The sequence below is a fragment of the Dermacentor andersoni genome, chromosome 4 (assembly GCF_023375885.2).
Source record: "Dermacentor andersoni chromosome 4, qqDerAnde1_hic_scaffold, whole genome shotgun sequence".
Classification (NCBI taxonomy): Eukaryota; Metazoa; Arthropoda; class Arachnida; order Ixodida; family Ixodidae; genus Dermacentor; species Dermacentor andersoni.
The window spans coordinates 211,756,904-211,778,330 of record NC_092817.1 but is presented as its reverse complement, the minus strand read 5'-3'; the positions used below and the strand labels follow the sequence as shown (position 1 = coordinate 211,778,330).

General features: G+C 47.2%; 1 protein-coding gene across 1 annotated transcript in view; it reads left to right on the top strand.

Annotated features, from left to right (window-relative positions):
• The window catches only part of LOC126538479 (acid phosphatase type 7), a 182,767-nt gene extending 164,599 nt beyond the window's left edge, over positions 1–18,168 (top strand). Inside the window, exons 10-13 of the mRNA XM_072288022.1 lie at positions 5,249–5,377; positions 8,668–8,739; positions 10,305–10,442; positions 17,952–18,168. Coding sequence (XP_072144123.1) covers positions 5,249–5,377; positions 8,668–8,739; positions 10,305–10,442; positions 17,952–18,035 — 423 coding nt within the window. The 3' untranslated portion in view covers positions 18,036–18,168. The remainder of the gene's footprint in view (positions 1–5,248; positions 5,378–8,667; positions 8,740–10,304; positions 10,443–17,951) is intronic.
• The last annotated feature ends 3,259 nt before the right edge of the window (positions 18,169–21,427 follow it).

Below are 21,427 nucleotides of genomic sequence, written 5' to 3'. Positions count from 1 at the left end.
GTCTATTGCGTGATGGATTCTTTTGACCAAGCCTCTGCATTCTTTCAACTGATGAAATCGCGACGCCAACTTTGCCGGAAAAAATATTTTTTACAACTTGCTGCATGATGTCTTCACGCGTTTCGTTTTCAGTCTCGGGAACACCAAATACAATAACATTATTCCGTCGTTCCCGGTCTTCCAAATCAGTTAGTCGCTGTTGTTGATACTGAACTGTTCGCTTAACGATTTCAATCGTTCTTTCTAGGATTTCCACCCGAGCACATTGACTCGTAATTTTAACTAGGCCCTCTTCCAAATTGCCGAGCCTGTTGTCCATTTGAATTTGCTTATCCAAAATTTGTTTCAGTATTTCTTCCACAGTTGGGCAAGGGCTTGTTGCTACATCCCCGGATAGAAAGACCTTTAGATCTAACCACCATATGCTCGAAACTTCATAACACTTCACAAGGAGCGGCCGCACCAATAGACATAGGCAATTTGACCGTAGCCTTGATACATAAGAGTAATAACCAACCTGTAGAAAAAGTCATGAGCGGTTATGCGCCATTGCCGCTGCCGTGCTGCCACCCCCAGTGAAGGTAGCCGAGTGCAGAGTTGGCTTTATATGCCCGCTGTCCGTTGCTGATGTCACTGCTGCTCGACGATCCAATTGGCTCATCCAGATGACGTCCACCATTGCTGAACTGGGCTCCGCACTGCTGACGATAAGCGGCAGAATCTGTAAAACAAGCTATGCGTGGTTATGCGCCATTGCCACTGCCGTGCTGCCGCCCCCACATTCTCGAGTTTGACGTGCCAAAACCTCGATTTCCATTTGAGGCATGCATTGAGGCACTAAGCAATAATGTTGACCGCCAGGGGATCTTTAGCGTGCGCTCCGTGCACGGAACACGGGCGTTTTTGCATTTCGCTCCATGGAAATGCGGCCGCCGCCCCGACCGCCGCGGCCGGGGATGGATACCGTGATCTCATACTTTGAAGTACAACAGCATAGCCGCTAAGCCACTGTGGAACTGTTTTATGGGAGTATATATGACAATGCGTTATGACTATAGTAATGAGTCTGAGTCTTTATTCCACACATGGACACATAGGTACATGGCTGTGGAAAAGGAAATAAAAGCCGCTAAAAAGCAGCTTGACGGTGCTCCCTTTTCTTATGTGTGCATCGGTGCAAGCGGTACGCACAAAAACAGACAACCCAGGGCAAATCTATTTGGAAGAAAGATTCAAAGTCAAAGAAAAAGTGGTGCAACATAAAACGAACCATACGAGAAATACACTAACATCTCAGGATAGACAATTAATGAATATAACAGATAAATAGTCGCAGGCTAATGCACCAAAGGAAGAATTAACGAAATATGTCTCGAAAAGAATTATAACAGCTTTCACGGATCGAGGTGTCAAACCTGTTTAGTAAAGAAGGCAAAGCATAGTTTAGAGTTTGAAAACCGTAGTTCGTACGTCGGTAAAACACAGACCAGTATTCGTGGTGTCTTGTAGGGTAGTAGTGAATGTAGGTGTGGAGGTTAGCAACTTTGGATAAAAATAATATGCAGTGTTCCATCTGTGATTTGTGCAGCTGTAGAACACGGCAATGGTACATGTTGGATAAGGGCATGATGCAATAGGTGGTTCAGAATGTGTTCTGTAAGGCACGGCAGCGACTGCTTTAAGCGCGTTCTTCTGCATAACTGAGGATAGGAGAGGATAGGATAGGAATAAACTTTATTTGTCGAATGGTTATGGCTGTTGGTCGGCTGCCAGGGGTCCATCGCCCAAGGCAAATCTTCCAAGATCCTCGGCAATGGCTCTGGCCTGCTGGACGGCCCACTCCTGGCCTTCCGGTGCTTCGCTGAGGAGGGCGGCTTGCCATCTCTCAGCGAGGCGGAAGAGCTTCATGATGTTTGTCTGTGATTTACCGCCCCACACAAAAATGGAATATTTCAATTGTGTTTCAAATAATGCGTGGTACAAGCAAGTCTTGCTATTACAGGTAATTAATACTGAAATTTTCGCATCACTCCAACTATGAGTTTTGATTGTGATAATATAAATTGCTGCATGCATACTGCGTGTTTCCTGCGTACGATGGGCGTGAGCGCACTGATGAAGACTAACTGCGCCTGGATGTAGAGCTGTCAGCTGAACTGGTCAGCGCTGCAACTGTTTTTGCGAATATACATTGTAAATAATTTTCAGTCCTTAATTCCTTGTTCGCGTAACATTTCGATGGAGGTTGGCGATCCCCGTCCTCGCCACATAGCTCGGCAGCGACCACGCCATGAAGCTACCCAACATGGCTCCCGGTGGTGACACCTCGTCTGCACCTGCGACTTCAACAATTTACGTCACCGCTGCCAGTCGCCGCGATCCTGGCATATTCCGCGGCCAAGATAATGTTGACCTTGAGGACTGGCTGAGCATGTATGGTGATGTTGGCCAGAACAACCCCTGGGAGCCTACGTGCTAGCATGCGTGGGCGGAACACGGCGTGTGTAGTTCTGGACACATGAGGACGAGCTGTCTAGCTGGAATGCTTTCAATGAGAACCTCCGCGGCTTCTCTGGAAACCCGACCGGTCGCCAAATGGCTGCAAGAAAGGAGCTTGCTATCAGAGTGCAGTATTCCACTGAATCGCATATTTCGTAAATACAACCCGTGCTCGTTCTTTGTGCGAAGTCCACGAGAAAATGTCCGAGGTTGACAAATCAGGCTCTGTCCTCAAAGAAATCGCGGACGACGCGTTCAACTTGGTGATGTACAACACTGTTTCCTTGAACGACGTCATTGTCAAGGAAAGCCACAACTTCAAGCTAACCAAAAACCACCGCGTCATCCCACAGTTCTCCCGTCTCCATAACACAGCTACGACGTCATCCTGCGTCGACCTTACCACTGCACCCTTTCAATGAGAACCTGGCGCGTATCGTTCGCAGTGAGCTCGAGGCTGCAAGCCCAGCCCCGTTCCATCCCCGCCCACTTAACCACACCGCCCACAAATCAGCACCAGGGATCTCCCTCATTCAGGCAAATGTGCGGGAAGAATTTGCCAACATTGGTTTTCATGCAGCCTGCTCTGTCTCATTACTGACGCTGTTGTATCGGTACAACAATTATCAAGTGTTACTTTGTTACTGTGCGCCACGTATCCGATGTCCGCGATAAATGTTCACATGTGCTAGTGTATCGCTAGCCAATGGCATGCCTCGATTGCACCCAGGCTCCCTGTATAAGGCGAAGCCACTGAATCGTTTTTGGCTGTTATGTTCATGTTGCTGTCCGAATAAATACTTGACCTTATGGCATCGGTGACTACATGGCGACGTGGTGGGACCGTTCGTTCAGAGGCAATGACTGAGACTGCATAAACGACGACGACGCCAGCGAGAACATTAATGATGACCACCATCATGGGATCTTTGGCCGAGTTCTGCCCAGACTCTGGAAATATTGACGGCTACCTGGAAAAGTTCGACCGGTATGCAACCACCAACGCAATAGACGCAAGTAGGAAGTTCCAAGTCTTCTTAACTGTCCTGAGTGAAAAGGCATACGTGACTCTGCGTAGCCTGCTGCTGCCGAAAAACGCAACGGAGGTCAAGTACCAAGAAGCTACAGAAGCTCTCCGAAAGCATTATGCTCCAAAACGGTCAGTGTTTACCGAACGGTATCCCTTTTACGAGCGAAATCAAGAACCACACGAAAACCTGAAACAGTTCATCATCGAGCTGAAAACACTGGCTGTGGTGTGCTCGTTTGCAACATTTCTGGAAGAAGCGCTCTGGAATCTGCACGGATTCGATTCAATGCCGTCTTCTTGCCGTATAGGACGACGAAGTCACCTGGGAGCGCGTCTGCCAAATCACCACCGCATTGCAACGGCTGAGGAAGACCCCCGAGAAATGCTACCGGAGGGGACAACTGCCAGTTCTGCCGACGTCTACTGGCGTCGTGAACCCACCAAGCAAGGCAGGCGACACGCGACGAAGACTTCTGGCGAAGAGCAGCGTACCCCTCAGGACGGTCCAAGGAAGCAAGTGGGAAAAGCACTATTCGCGCCTGTCATAGATGTGGCGGACTGCACGCGCCAGTGAGATGTCTTTTTTTCAAAAGTACGTGTTTCAAATGCTTGAAGCCAGGTCATGTAGCGAAAATGTGCAAAACAAAGCTTGTACACAAAGTTGAGGACAATTTGCTGGCAACCGACTTGCTTGCAGTTTGTACGACAAAAAGCGCTCATAGTTCTCCGCCTATTGTGCTTAAAATAAAAGTAAACTGCATGCATATTCCGATGGAATTAGACACGGGAGCCGCTGTTACCATAACGTCTCAAAAAGACTTCGATGAAAGTTTTCCAAACTGCCCTTGTTCCGAAGACGACGTGCGCCTACGGGTATACAATGACATGGCACCCAAAGTGCCAGGTCTAGCGGACGTCATTGTTTCTTAAAAGGACCGAAGCTACGATCTGCCTCTGATAATTGCAAAGCAAGAAAATGAAGCTCGTATGTCGACGCTTTGAGGTGGAGATTGGATAGCGACACAAAAAATTGACCTGCACAATGTGGTGCAGCAGTTGCAACATGACGTGGATAACGTGCAGGATGGCAGGCAGATGGTAGCAACGGAAGCCGAGAAGAGGTTAAAACAGCTGTACAGTGATGTGTTTGAGTCAGGCTATGGCTCTATCCAAGGATTGGATAGAACGCTGCCGCAGCGCATGTTCCCTGTCATCGCCTCGTCTATTCCTGTCACCCGCTGTGCTCCGTCGAGGCGCGCTCGTGCCCGGCGTTTCGGCTCAATCAGTACGATTACATTGAAGGGGCCGGATGCGGCGAGTAAATGGGATAATTTTCTACTAAAGGCTAAGCATTCTTTGCCACCAGAAAGGCCATGGCTAGACGCGTATAAGCTAGAAAAAGCAAGTAAGCAAAACTAAGAAATACCAAAGTCGCAGCAGAGCCAAACAATTCTTAAGCATTGGTAGACAATTCTGAGAATTTCTGTAGTTCTTTTTTAAGGGGTTCATCTGATTGTCGGTCAATCGCCTTTTTAAGCGAAGAAAGTAGTTCTTATAACTGATGTCTAATTGCTTCCCTGCGCCATGCTAAGTTTTGTGATTGGTTAACCACAACCATGCACCAGATAATTCATGCGTAGTCGACCTTTTTGCCATGGTGACAACTGCCCTGATGATGGCTCACGCGCTTGCTTAAGTGCGTGGATGATTTGTGCGCAGGTGCGTAAAGGAATCCCCTTGGTCCACCTGTACGGACTCGAAGACCTGTTTTACAAATATGGAGTTGATCTCGAATTCTGGGCTCACGAGCACTCGTACGAGCGGCTCTGGCCAGTCTACAACCGCCAGGTAAGCTCTTACAAGACTTACGTAAATAGCCTCAAATGTCTTCTCCGCTTAGAGACACCAAGAAAAAAAGTATCTATTGCCGTTCAGTTATTATTGATATTTCGCTGCTATGTCCTCGCGCGGCTTCGAAGAGGAAGCTTTTTGAAAAGGCTCGTATAACTCCAGTTAGCAAGTTTAACAGGTGCACAACAGTGATTCTGATTGGCACTTTCACGCTATTTATGAATTTTTTTATGTGATACAAACCTCATTACATTCGGCCGAGGTGCGGGTCATCGTCCACCTTAGAGTTCCGGGGTCGCTTGCTACCCAGCACCTCCACCAAATGTCGCGAGGTTTATTAGGCTGCAATGCGCGCGAGCTGGCAGCAGTCACAGAAGTGCACCGAAACACAGCAACCACGAGGTCATGCCGGCGGTGATGGCGCGTAGGCGCAGGCCGCTTTTCTTCACTGGAGTTTATGTATTTGTTTCTTTATGCACTTAAATAACTTCGAGGCCCGAACAGATTACAGGAAGATGCGGTTCGTAATATATAAAAAATGTGGACATTTATAAAATTTAACATATTGTGTTTTGCACGGCTAATTCTAAGCTTGCGCTGTCCGGAATGATGGCGATGGAAACAGGCAGACGATACCGATCCAGACTTCTGCATCGAATAAGAGAATCCTTGTGTAACTGTGTTCGAAAACTTTGCTCACCAGGCTACGATGAGAACGGGATGACATATCCGATGAACATGTTATAAATGATAATTTGTTCATTTAGAGTGGGGTGGAAATGATCAATTTTGCCAAAAAGGCACGATTTTGCACATTTGTTGCCACATGAGGGCGCGGGCAAAGAAAGTATCAGTATGTTTCACAGACATGACACTACGCTTCTCAAAACATTGGCGACAAGACCATCTCGTTGTATGGGCGTAAACGCGCTGAATGCAAGGGGAATCGGGGGAACTGAGAGGCTGGATTATGGAGCTTTGTCCATGACACCACTAGTGCATGAAACCGAAGTATTTTTTCCCCTTAATATTTTCAATGTGCAGTCAGTAAATTACAAGTGCGGCTTAAATTTTGGATAATCTCCATATTAGAAAAAAATGAAAGTGAATGTAAAAGTGGTAGAAGAGGCCACTTTTCATGGTAGAAGCCGAACCCACTACGGCAGCTTGCCCCGCACGATGCTTACTAATTGACTTACGGCTGCGAATATCCCTCCGTTTCCTTGGGTCATTGAGTGCATTGACTAAGTGAAGCGCTCACTTGGGCCGAAAGCTACCATGAGCACAAAGGAGCAAACTATCAGGAACAAGCAAGGTGTACACCTAGCGTAACAAACCGTTATTGCCAGACAGCAACATTGCGACGTTCAGAGTATCAAGCAGAGTAAAAAGTAATACAAATAAATTTAAATGGTACACATTATTAGGCGCTCTCTAAATACGTCTATGTCACTGCGCGACAAGATCACAGAGGGTTACACTTGTCACCTTACTAAAACTTTCTCAATTATCATTGCCGTACTTCCACCACAGCGTCAGCCCTGCATAAAATGGAACTGCATGAGAGTGCAGTATAATATTTGCACCGAGTAATAATTAAACGTAGAAGAACCAGAGTCACTCGCTCCCATTAAACCGACACAGGCGTGCTGATGCAGACGATAAATGTAATGAAATAGAGCCATAACACTTGACGCTTTTTCGATGCGCACAATAATGACTTCAAGCCACTCGCCACGCACCAGTTATCTCTCACCCATTTCATTTTTTTTTGCTATCTTCGCGTACATTGGTCGTCGTGCATTCACTGGAATGCCGTCCTCGTAAAGCCGTCGTGGTCGGTCCATCGTCATCACTCCAGCTTCGTTATTCAACTCTTTTCATGCTGTTGCTTTCACATCATAGTTGTCACGCAGTCTTGGTGATGCAGTCGTCGTGATACACTCCTCGTTTTGCCATACAACCATACCGTTGTCTTACCATTGTCGTGATTGCCTCATCGTCATACAGTCCTCGTCATCCCATACACCTATAACATTGTCTTGTCAATTGCCGTTATTGCCTCGTCGTCATAAAGTCATCGTCATGTATGCGTTGTCATACTGTCGTCATGATTACGTCATTATCGTTCCATCGTCATCATTCTAACTTGGTCATCCGACTGTTAGGCTGTCGTCGTCACTCTATGCTTTTACCATCGTCATCCCTTCAGAAACGTCGGCTCATTGTCAGCAAGCCATCATCATCACACGGCATTCGTTGGTCCACCGACGTGATTTCTTCTTCGTCATTCTATGGTAAGCATACTCTCGTGGTTCAATCGTAATTAGGCCGCTTTTTCATGCCGTCGTCGTGATTGTGTAGGCGTCAGATAGCCGCTATCACGCCTCCGTTGTACAGCAGTCGTCGTTATGCTGTCGTGGTCTTTTCATCATCCAAATTCCTACTTCGTCATCGCGTTGTCGTATCACCTTCGTCATCACGCCATAATATACTCGTCGTCATGCCATTGTCCTCATTCTGTGGTCGTCGTGTTGTCGTTTTACTATGGTTACTTCAATATTGTCATATCATTGTCGGCGCGTCTTTGTAGTTCCATCTACTTAATTCTTTCTTCGTCATTCCATCGCCGCCACAACAAAATAATCCTGCTGTCATGCTCATTGGCGATTTTGGCAAGTGAGTGCCATAGGGGAAAAGTGATTCCATGTCGGAGACAACGTATGTTGCATGTAGCCGAGGCAGCGGAAGTCTCAGAACGACCGCAACTTATTTTAAATAAACAGGCTTTCAACAATATGGTGTGCCACTATACATTGCTTGAACTTTAATCGCATTACCGTTGTCATTCTTCGTGAGATAGGTTCAGCCGTATTTCTTTTATGCGAAGCATATTAACGTAGGTTTTTTACTAAGGAAGCAATCAAGACGGAGCCGGCATCGCACTCGAACAGGACTAAGACTGAAGAAGTTAGCCTTTACTTGTTGAAACAAACGGGATGCGATCATATTCGTCGCTGCGTTTTGGGTAGCCGCACGGACTTGGTCGACTTTTCCCACTCAACAATTTCGCTTTACATTTGATGTCTGCTGCAGTTTAAGAGACCGGGAAGTAGTGTTGCACTTGGAACGCGAGCAAGTTCTGTCGTAGTATTTTATATGTCCTTGCCGGAAAACACAACTTCTAGATTGCAATATCCCCGCAATAACTGGCGAAGGGGCCGTGGGGCTCTAACACGTGTAAATTTCAAGGGCTAATTATTTTTCCTGCACCTTTTCTTTCGCAGGTCTACAACGGCAGCGCTGAAAAGCCTTACACGAACCCTCGAGCGCCGGTGCACATTATTACGGGATCAGCTGTAAGCAATTTTCCATTTTCTTATAACGACTATAATAACTTATGCTTTCTCCTGGAGGGTATGAGATTATTGGCTGCCTAGATAATTCTGGCAATAATTTCTGGTATAACTTACAAGCATGGAGGAAGAAAACGAATTAGAAGAGGCCCTGACCTCGTGTTTTTGAAGCTGGAAGTGCAGTCATGTTGGTTTTCCATCACCTTTAGTGTCTCCAGTCAGCTCGCCAGAGCAGATAGCGTAGGCTCTGAACTTCAATTGCTACGAGCCGCTGGAAATGTGCGTTGCTGACGCGTGTCAGTACAAAAGCACCAGAACTTCGGTAACACATTTAGAGAAGCAGGCACACCTTCGAGTTTTTCCATGGCACGTTAAAGAAGACGACAAAGACCTGCGCCGTGATTACGTCTCTCTGTTGCTGCCTGACACTAACACTCAAAGACCCACAACTCAACTTCCAAGCTTACACACCACACTGCTGCCTTAGATTGTCTCGCAAACAGAATGAACCTCAACAAAGACCCGGGCCTAAAGTCCTATCTCATTTTCCGGAAGCCGAGAGCAGCAGCGAGAGTTTCTATAGCACGGTTTCTATGCCAACGAGGCTGTTTCGAACACCACTCCCCATGCTCCTCTGCGAAAAGCAGCAAGTGAATTCCTCCACACTTTCTTCAACATCATGGAGGAAATACACAAAATAGGAGAGGCCCTGACGAGATGTGTTTGAAGCCGGAAGTGCAGTCATGTTGGGGTGCCTTCATTCTTTCCGCCTCCAGTCAGCTCGCGGAGCAGATAGGTGCGAGCTTTCAACTTGCAATGCTACGAGACGCCGGAAGTGTATACTGCTGGCGCGCGCCAGACCAAAGCCTACGTAACTTCTATAACAGTTTTAGTGAAGCGGACAAGCTCCTGTGTTTTCCCGTAGCACGATCAAGAAGAGGACGAATTGCCCGCTGACGAATACCCGCTGTGATTACTTCTGTGTGCTTGTCGCTGGCTGAAACTCACACTCACACAGCCAAAACACAACTTTCAAGCTTGCACACCACGCTCCAAAGTTACCTAGTCTCGCGAACAGAACGTGCTACGAGAAATAGACTTCCGCAACACTCTTTTCAATTGATCCGGAGCTAGCCGGGACCTCTCCTACGCTTTTCTTCCTCTATGCTTTCAAGGAATCATTCAAAATTTCTAGCTTGCTAGTGCAAATGAATTTATGATTGGCAGTCAAACTCATTAAACGCTGATGGAGGACGTTTACCTCGACCGTTCTGACTGTGCATGTGTGCGTGTTTCAGCCTGTGCGTGCGTGCGTGAACATTTCGTTCAATTACTTTTGTCTTTGAGAGGCAGTTGGAGCATTTTAGACAATATCAAGTTTGTCATTCCCAGACCATAAATGATGCCGCGCTTTGTTTTGAGATAGCGAGCGTTTTATGCGTACGCAAGTCGGGCGCTTCATTTCGTACACTGACGCTTAATTTTTTTCAGGTCAGCTACCTATGATTCGACATTTATGCGTTGTATTCTCGGAGTTCTTACTTTCTACGTGATGACGTATTATTCAGGGCTGCCAGGAGAAGCTGGACCCGTTCGTGAGAAATCCGGCGGAATGGAGCGCCGCACGTTTCTCTGACTACGGCTACACAGTAATGACGCTGCACAACGGCACCCATTTGAGCCTGCAGCAGTTTTCCGTGGAAAACGTAAGATCGACAATCACTGCCAGATAAGTTGGTGTGGCTGCTCCGTTTCTCCTCCTGCGCTGCAGCTAGACGGGCCATGTTCAGAAGGGTCAACGCAATTAACTTTACGAATACTGCAGAACATTTTGCTGGTTTGTGAGACTTCATGTGTTGTACAAGGCACTAAACCTCTTAAAGACAGTAGAACAGCGAAAGGTTTAACCACACCTCATATGGTACATGCAGAAAAGAACATAAACAGCAAGGGAAGCCTTTTTGTTAAAAGCCCGCAACCTTTGCCTTTCTACTGCTGCTTGCATCATGAGCTCTTATCGTCGATATGTCATAAAGGAACACGACATAGGAACACTGACTCGGTTTAGATTGATAAGTTATTCTTGAACAGCACTACTCTCGTTTATTTCGCGATAATATTGACATGTGTACTTGTTTGTCTTTTTTCGGTGACCGCCTTTCACCGTTTAACACATGTTATCTCTCAGCGCGGGACGCGCCCGCACGTATCGGAAGTTTATCAAAAGTTATCGATAGTTCTTTTTGCTCTCTGTTGTCACCGAACCTTGTGTAATCTAATTTTATGTATGTAATGTAATTTTTTGTTTTATGTAATTTTTTGTAAGCGAGTGGTGTAGAACTTTCTGGAGGACACGCGGGCACCAGCGATTACCTTTGATGACTGATGTATAAAAGCTGACGCGCTTGACCCGCTGATCAGATTTTCAATGATAGCCGCCTATGTCCGCCGCTGTCGTCGTTCTTTTGAGCGTAGGCTGTTTTTGACGGCACAAGTTCACCCAATAAAACGCTAGTTCCGTCATTCCCAGATTTGCTGCTTTCTTCACCGTCACTGCTACGCGACGTCTCGTGGAGGTGCTACTGCGTTCATGTACCGAACGCCCCCGCAAAGCCGCGATCCAAGTCCGCAACCCCGAGGACAACACCAAGGTCGCCCAGGACTAGCGAGCTAGCCGCAGATTGTAAGGACTGCCCCTGGTACACGGACTTCTGCCTGATACGACCAGGAAGACCGTGGCTAGCTCAACAACCACAATGGCACCCCCAGCGTCACCCTTCAACAATGCAGAGAGCCCCCAACCTTCTGCCGAGCTACGCCGAAGGGTCCCGAAATCCGGCTCGAATCCTTCGAAAGAATCTCGACCTTCAACAAGTGGACCTCTAAGGATAAGCTACGCCACGTGTACTTATTCTTGGAATACGCCGCGAAGACTCGGTTCGAGAACCGGGAGTCTACCCTTACAACGTGGGACCTGTTCCCCAGTAGCTTCCTAAGGACATTCAAAAGTGTCGTCCAAAATGAACGGGCCCAAGTTGTGCTAGAAAACCGAGAGAAACTACCCAATGAGACTATCGCCATCTTCACGGAAGAGGTGACCCGTCTTTTCCGGCACGCAGACCCGGAAACGTCCGAATAGAACAAAGTCCGCTTCTTTATGCGAGGCGCAAAGCAAGAACATTTCGCCGGACTGATCCGCGACCCACCGAAGACCGTAGCTGAGTTGTCAGAGTCAACGACGATTGATAAAACACTGTAAATGCGCACTAGGCAATATACCCGCAAAGTGCTCACGCCGCAGTGCGCCATCCAAGCACGGGGCTCCGGTGACCTCCAAGAGACGATCAGGGCCATCGTGCACGAAGAGCTGCACAAAAGGTTACCTTCGTCGCAACCTGAGGTATCCTCGGTCACTGAGATGGTCAAGGACGAAGACCGGGGGTCACTGGGCATTTCCGAAGTACAGCCCGAATCGCTGCTCCCGTGTCGGAAGCGCTGACCTACGACGCCGTCGTCCGCCGTCAAAGTCCTCCTCTGTGCCCGCGCCAGAGCTCTGTAAAACCGCAAATCCGTAGTCCCCCACCGCCTCCGCCCAGCGCCGCTGCGCGAGGAAGACGGACACTTGGAGAACCCTCAACCACCGCCTGCTCTGCTATCATTGGGGAGAAGCCGGCAATGCGTACCGCCGATGCCCATACCGCCATTTGGGACTGAGAGGGTTTGCTGTCAACGCGCCGCATCCACCGCTTTCAAAGCGCCCTCGTGACAATGCCGACTACCTCGCCGGCTTCATTGGAGTTCTCGACGACCGTCCAGTTCACCCTCACCAGGACGCTACCTGTCGGCGCAACGCCAACCATACACTGGCCCCGCCCGGAGCAGGTCTACGAGCCCATATCCGGAAAACTCAAAGACGCAACCGATGGAGGTGCGGTTGCTGTTCGTCGAACTGACGAATCCACCGCCGACGAAGGAACCGAACATCTTGTCTCGACTACATATCAACGAGACCCCGCCATCACGACTAAGTCTGGAAACAAAGAATACGCCGACGAAAGATGACCTGATAACGCGACGTAACAGCCACAAGTCAACGCGACGCAGCCGTGATCCGACACCAAGGCCTACCTGACAAGAAGCACAAAACTACCGCCCTTGATGTGCTTCTCGACGACCACGCAGTCACCGTTTTAGTGGACACAGGAGCCGACTATTCCATCATCCGTGGACCCATCGCCGCCCAGTTGAAGAAAGCATGGGAAGGCCCTCAAGTTCAGACCGCTGGTGGACACCTCATAATGTCGACTGGAATCTGTCCTTGGGGTTGATGCGGCAGAATCCGACAGGACAAACTCATTGCTGGTTTCTACAATTTGCTCAATGTACGCGTTCGTCGTGCCCTTGTTGAAGTGTTTGAACTCCTGGCTGAAATGTGTCAGAATCACTTTCGCTTTCCCTCCTTGCAGTCGAGCGATCCCTCTCGCAAAGCAAATTTCATGGTTGACCAATAGACTATGGTGACCCTCGATGCCGCCTTCTACGTCTGCGCGTGTTTCGGTGCCGACGGAAATAACAATGCTGGAGCAAGGCGTGATGCTAATCTGATTTTCGAGCACACTCAACGCGTGGTGACGACGACAGCTCTCCGGCGGCATCGCTTGATCTTCTGACAGCGTTATTGACTTCGACTTCTTACCGACGATTGCGCCGTGTTCGTTCAAAAAGTCCGTGACGAGAATGACGTCTCGTGAGCACTGTTGTAGGATAACCAAGGTGGCAGGGTAAGTCCAGTCATGAACCGTAATTCTTGCCGTGCATAGTTCCCGAATCTGACTTCGACATAAATTCGAGTCTCCCTTTGATTAAGCAGCAACAGCTCAGAAGTCTGCTCCGAAGATACATAGACTGCTTTTCGACGTCATCGAGGATTCGACAAACACCACTCGCAAAGCAGCGTATAATAACCGAAGAGCGCGCTCGACCACTCCGCCAGAGCCCTTACCGAGTTTCGACGCGAGAACTTGAAGCTCTCTAAGGGAACAAGTCGACAAAATGCTGCACGATAACATCATCCAGCCGTCAAAAAACCTGTGGGCATCTACTGTAGCCTTGGTGAAGAAAAAGGACGAAACTCTAAGTTTCTGCGCCGATTATCGTCGACTGAACAAGATCACGAACAAGGACCTATGCCCCCTCCTACGGATAGAGGACGCATTAGATGGCGTCTGCTATGCTAAATATTTATCGTCGATGGACCGCAAGTCTGGCTTCTGACAAATAGAAGTCGACGAGAGAGATCGCGAAAATACCGCCTTCATCACGCCAGACGGCCTCTGTGAGTTCAAGGTTATGCCATTTGGACTGTGCTCGATGCCTGCAACGTTCCAGCGCTTGATGGACGCGGTTCTAGCAGGATTGAAGTGGCAGACCTGTTTTGTTTACTTGGATAACGTCGTCGTCTTCGCTGGAAATTTTGATGATGACCTTAGGCGGCTTGCGCAGTACTAGAAGCCATCAAGTCATTAGGGCTCACTCTGAAGCCGCAAAGGTGCCACTTCGCCTACGATAAAGCTTCTGTTCCTAGGTTACGTCATCACCAACTCGAGTCTGCCGCGAGCGGCAGAAGACCACTGCAATAGCAACGTTTCTGCAGCCCATCGACAAGAAGGCAGTGCGTAGATTCCTTTACCTGTGTGCCTAATACAGGCGCTTTGTCAAGGCCATTTCACGCACCCCTGAGCCGCTGGAACATCTAACTAAAGGTGATGTCGAGTTCAAGTGTAAACGCCGAAGGGCGACGCATTTCAAGAACTCAAACGACGCTTGCAGTTGCCTCAGGTACTTGCGCACTTCGATAAAGACGCCGATACCCAAATCCACACTGACGTCAGTAGCCTAGGCCTCGGTGGCGTCCTAGTCCAGAGGAAAGACGGAGTTGAACGGGGGATAGCTTACGCTAGCCCGTCGCTGTCAAAAGCGGAAGGCATATGTTCTACGACCGAAAAGGAATGCCTCGCCATCATTTCGTCTACAGCGAAATTGCGCCCAAACCTATATGGCCGCCCATTCAAGGTCGTCAGCGACCATCACGCGTTGTGCTGGCTAGCGAACTTAAAAGACTCTTCGGGACGGCTGGGATGCCGTCCTGCTGTACGTCACCTTCGCTTACAACACGGCGGTGCAAGAAACAACACAGATCACGTCGTTCAAGCAGGTTTACGGCAGGAACCCGACGATGACTATCGACGCCATGCTGCCGCACGTCACCGACGAACAGAGTCTTGACGTCGCCAGCTATCTCCAGTGGATCGGAGAAGCCCGACAACTTGCCCGCCTGCGGATCAAGAACCAGCAGAGGACCGACAGCCGACACTACAACCTTCGAAGCCGCTACGCCGAGTACCAGCCCTGCGACCGTCTTGGAATTTGGACCCCGATACGCCGATGAAGGCTCCAGCGCATTGGTACACTCGACTATGAGGCCGTGCTAGATGGCATTTCGCTATCACAGCGGCACCGCTCACGACCTGAAATATTCTATGTTGTGTGGCTTAGAGGAAGCTTTAGCTCGGGCCCAACTCCGACGCGGCCTATTCAAATACATGTAAAACGCATAAACGTATTTCTTGAAATACCTCAAGGAGCGATTTTAATTAAATTTGTTGCATTTGAGAGAGAAAGTTAAATTCTGGTGACTGTCGGAAGCGGAATTTCAATTTAGAGCCTGCATTTTGTTACAAGAATTTTTAAAAATTCGGAAGTTTGAAAAACAGGAACGGAATCACGCAGCTTACAAATTCATGGTACTGCATCAAGAACAGAGATCACGGTTTTGTAAACGGCATCCATTGGATCATTGAAAGCGGACAAATTTGATATGTCATTCTGTATCTTAAGTGAATTTGTTACGTTGTTTACAAGCCTTCTGCAAAAGCTGTATTTCAATATTACTAAATTTTTTTAGATTCAGGTCATCATCAGCAGCAGCAGCCTGGTTACGCCCACTGCAGGGCAAAGGCCTCTCCCATACTTCGCCAACTACTCCGGTCATGTACTAATTGTGGCCATGTCGTCCCTGCAAACTTTTTAATCTCATCCACCCACCTATCTTTCTGCCGCCCCCTGGTATGCTTCCCTTCCTTTGGAATCCAGTCCGTAACCCTTAATGACCATCGATTATCTTCCCTCCTCATTACATGTCCTGCCCATGCCCATTTCTTTTTCTTGATTTCAACTAAGATGTCATTAACTCGCGTTTGTTCCCTCACCCAATCTGCTCTTTTCTTATCCATTAACGTTACACGCATCATTCTTCTTTCCGTAGCTCGTTGCGTCGACCTCAATTTAAGCAGAACCCTTTTCGTAAGCCTCCAGGTTTCTGCCCCGTAGGTGAGTACTGGTAAGACACAGCTATTATACACTTTTCTCTTGAGGGATAATGGCAACCTGCTGTTCATGATCTGAGAATCTCTGCCAAACACGCCCCAGCCCATTCTCATTCTTCTGATTATTTGAGTCTCATGATCCGGATCCGCGGTCACTACCTGGCCTAAGTAGATGTATTCCTTTACCACTTCCAGTGCCTTGCTACCTATCGTAAGCTGCTGTTCTCTACTCGAGACTGCTAAACATTACTTTAGTTTTCTGCAAATTAATTTTTAGACCCACCCTTTAGCTTTGCCTCTCCAGATCAGTGAGCATGCATTGAAATTGGTCCCCCGAGTTACTAAGAAAGGCAATATCATCAGCGAATCGCAAGTTACTAAGGTATTCTCCATTTACTCTTATTCCCAATTCTTCCCAATTCAGGTCTCTGAATACCTCCTGTAAACATGCTGTGAATAGCATTGGAGAGATCGTATCTCCCTGCCTGACGCCTTTCTTTATAGGGATTTTGTTGCTTTCTTCATGGAGGACTACAGTGGCTATGGAGCCGCTATAGATATCTTTCAGTATTTTTACATACGGCTCGTCTACACCCCAATTTCGTAGATTCATGTGTAATATGCCAATTTTATCCGGTTTAGATGTACTATTAGATGCAATTCACAGAATTGTACTATCGTCTTTCGTTGCTGAGTTATGTTGTAAATTTGATAGTTTCGTTTTCAGAAAATTTTAGATTTTCGCTAACTTTTAATAAAAAATTTGCACCCTAAATCAAAAATTCGAAACCAATAGTTCTTAGACTAAGTTTTTTTTTCTTTTAAATGCAACAAACTTTGCCAACTTTGGTACAGTGGTTGCCGAGAAAAAGGAATTCTCCTTTTACATGTATTTAGATAAGGAGCACCCGAGCTAAAGCTTCCTCATAAGCCGTTTCACCAGTGCTAACGAACTCTTTTTTGGGTGACTGCTTTTCACCGTGTAACAAATGTTATCGCTCAGCGCGGGACGAGCCCGCAGGTATCGGAAGTTTCTCGAATATTATCGATGGTTCTTCTTGCTCTCTGTTGTCACCGCAAGTTGTGTAGTCTCATTTCATGTATGTGCGACGCGAATGGTGCAGAACTTTCTGGAGGACACGCGGGGACCAGCGGTCACCTTCGATGAGTGATGTATAAAAGCTGACACGCTTGACCCGCTGATCAGATTTTCGACGATCGCCTCCCGTATCCGCCGCTGTCGTCGTTCTTTTGAGTCTAGGCTGTTTTTGAGGGCAAAAGTTCGCCCAATAAAACGCTAGTTTCGTCATTCCTAGTTTTGCTGCTTTTTTCACCGTCACTACTGCGTGACAATATACTCATTATTGTGAGAAAACGACAGCCAAAGTCCTTTTTTTTTTATTTTGCACCCAAAGTTCTTGCCGGGTACGTCAATGTGACGTTATGAATTGCGAATCATATTTCCGCATTTTCGTCGTTGCGGTTCAATAAGCGTTCTTGAAAATTCGTATGTTTAGTAATCAGCTCCATTAGAATACAGTGTTGTCCATCTTTACGAATAAATATTTAGGTAGATGCGAGCAGAGGGCGCCCAAATCGATGACCTTAGGGTCAGCTGGTGCGGGAGCGTGGTGTCGCTGCTTGTCTTTTGTTTTTGCGCCGTTTCTTGCTTACCAAGCGTTTCCTCACCGTAAAAGAGGCTTCGTATTGTAAAAGCATAATTTACGAGCATACCTCAAATAACTTCTCTCTTTAGTGTCCCTTTAAAATTTGGCATTGTGCTACTGACGACGTCAACAGAGACCTCAATTTTCATTTCACGTTACCCAGGGACTTCAGCTCTTGGACGAAATCACCATCGTGAAAGAAAACCACGGAGCCTACCCCACCTTCCATCGTGGAGCCACTGAGTGAAGTTCGTTCTATCTTGCACTGGCCACGGCTGGCGATGGAACCAAGCTACTACGAGTTATGACTGGGCCTCAAGGGATACTCACTCTCAGTCTGTAAAAATGCGATAACATGAAACATGTTTTCTTCAATTCATTATGTTGGGTCACGTATTTAATCATGTCTACATGTATGAATGACGAATAACGTCATGACGCTATACGCGCAAAGGCGCTAACACGCACATGCTACTTCAATGCAATGAGATGGATAGTTGCGCTATGGTTTGTATTTTATTGCTTGAGACTAGAGCCCAAGGGAGATGAGAGTCGAAGAAGGTGACACAAACAGGCGCTCATAATGAAATGACGTGGAAGTTATTATGGCTACAGGAATACGAGCACTATCATCACCAATTTGTGAAAGCGCCAGTTAATACGATTCACCGCAGAATAATTTTAAGAAGATAATTTCATACCAGCACCTTTCCCGTTGTGGACTGCTTTCCTGAAACGCTTAATGAACGCGCACTATGTTTGCCGCTGTGGGTTCAGAGCCAAAGACACAAAGCTCATTGGCTTAGTAAAAAAGAAATTGCTAGTGCTGTGACTTTATGCCTGCATAACATGAGTTAGATGCAGCGGTAACGTAGAGGTAGGGCATCCGCCTCGCGTGCAAGAGGACCGTGGTACGAATCCCGGTGCCGCGCAATTTTCCACCGGGCTAAAAAAATCCACGTTTTCATAAAATTCCATAAAAAGGGCTGGAGTGCGGCCTGATCGCGGTGACCAGAACCGGTGACGCACTCCCTCACCAGAGCAGGATTGGCCATCCTGGTGCAGATCTTGGTAACACCCTCTTATATCAATACAACAATCAAACCCCGGCGCTCAGTCCCCAGCAGCTGCGAAACAACTGACCACGGTGGTGGTAAGACCTGTCACGCAGCAAAGCGTGCTAAGAATCTCTGGGTCCGGACAGGCCGCCATTGGAATCTGAACCTGGCAACGTTTAACGCTAGAATGTTATCTAGTAAGGCGAGTCTAGAAGTGCTATTGGAGGAATTAGCGGGCAGTAAATGGGATATAATAGGGCTCAGTTAAGCTAGGCGGACAAAAGAAGCATATACAGTGCTAAAAAGCGGGCACGTCCTGTACTAACGGGGCTTAGCAGGGAGACGAGAACTAGAAGTCGGATTCCTGATTAATAAGGATATAGCTGGTAACATACAGGAATTCTATAGCATTAATAAGAGGGTGGCAGGTCTCGTGAAACTTAAGAGGTACAAATTGAAGGTTGTACAGGTCTACATCTAGTCATGATGACCAGCAAGTGAAAAGCTTCTATTAGGACGTGGAATCGCCGATGGCTAAAGTCAAAACAAGACACACTATACTGATGGGCGACTTCAATGCCAGGGTTGGCATAAAGCAGGATGGCGACAAGTCAGTGGGGGAATATGGTATAGGGTTTAAGAATAACAGGGGAGCAGTATTTTGGAGTTTGCAGAACGGAATAATATACGGTTAATTAATACTTCCTTTCGCAAGCGGGATAATCGGATGTGGACGTGGAGGAGCCCGAATGGCGAGACTAGAAATGGAATAGACCTCATACTCTGCGCTAACCCTGGCATCATACAAGATGAGGACGTGCTCAGCAAGGTGCGCTGCAGTGACCATAGGAAGGTAAGAACTCGAATTAGCCTAGACTTCAGGAGGGAACGGAAAAAACTGGTACATAAGAAGCCGATCAATGAGTTATGCGTAAGAGGGAAATAGAGGAATTCCGGATCAAGCTACAGAGCAGGTATTCGGCTTTAACTCAGGAAGAGGACCTTAGTGTTGAAGCAATGAACGACAATCTTATGGGCATCATTAAGGAGTGTGCCATAGAAGTCGGTGGTAACTTTGTTAGACAGGATACCAGTAAGCTATAGCAGCACACGAAAGATCTGATTAAGAAACGCCAATGTATGAAACCCTCTAACCCTACAGCTACAATAAAACTGGCAGAACTTTCGAAGTTAATCAGCAAGCGTAAGACAGCTGACATAAGGAAGTATAATATGGATAGAATTGAACACGCTCTCAGGAACGGAGGAAGCCTAAAAGGAGTGAAGAAACTAGGAATTGATAAGAATCAGATGTATGCGTTAATACACAAAGCCGGCAATATCATTACAAATCTAGATGAAATAGTTCAAGTGGCTGAGGAGTTCTATAGAGATTTATACAAACCAGTGGCACCCTCGGCAATATTGGAAGAGGGAGTAGTGTAGAGGAATTTGACATCCCACAAGTAACGCCGGAATAAGTAAAGAAAGCATTGGGAGCTATGCAAAGGGAGAAGGCAGCCGGGGAGGATCAGGTAACAGCCGATTTGTTGAAGGATGGTGGGCAGATTGTTCTAGAAAAACTGGCCACCCTTTATACGCAATGCCTCATGACCTCGAGCGTACCGGAATCTTGGAAGAACGCCAACATAACCTTAATCCATAAGAAAGGGGACGCCAAAAACTTGAAAAATTATAGACCGATTAGTTTAATGTCCGTTGCCTACAAAGTATTTACTAAGGTAACCGCAAATAGAATCAGGAACACCTTATACTTCTGTCAACCAAAGGACCAGGCAGGATTTCGCAAAGGCTACTCTACAGTAGACCATGTTCACACTTTCAATCAGGTGATAGAGAAATGTGCAGAATATAACCAACCCTTACATATAGCTTTCATTGATTACGAGAAAGCGTTCGATTCAGTCGAAACCTCAGCAGTCATGGAGAAATTGCGGAATTAGGGTGTAGACGAGCCGTATGTAAAAATACTGAAAAATATCTATAGCGGCTCCACAGCCACCGTAGTCCTCCATAAAGAAAGCAACAAAATCCCAATAAAGAAAGGCGTAAGGCAGGGAGATACGATCTCTCCAATGCTATTCACAGCGTGTTTGCAGGAGGTATTCAGAAGCCTGGATTGGAAAGAAACGCAGATTAGAGTTAGTGGAGAATACCTTAGTTACTTGCGATTCGCTGATGATAGTGCATTGCTTAGTAACTCAGGGGAATAATTGCAATGCATGCTCACTGACCTGGAGAGGGAAAGCAGAAGGGTGGGTCTAAAAATTAATCTGCAGAAAACTAAAGTAATGTTTAACAGTCTCGGAAGGGAACAGCAGTTTACAATAGGTAGGGAGGCACTGGAAGTGGTAAGGGAATACATCTACTTAGGGCAGGTAGTGACCGCGGATCCGGATCATGAGACGGAAATAATCGGAAGAATAAGAATGGGCTGGGGTGCGTTTGGCAGGCATTCTCAGATCATAAACAGCGGGTTGCGATTATCCCTCAAAAGAAAAGTGTATAACAGCTGTGTCTCACCAGTACTCACCTAAGCGGCAGAAACCTGGAGGTTTAC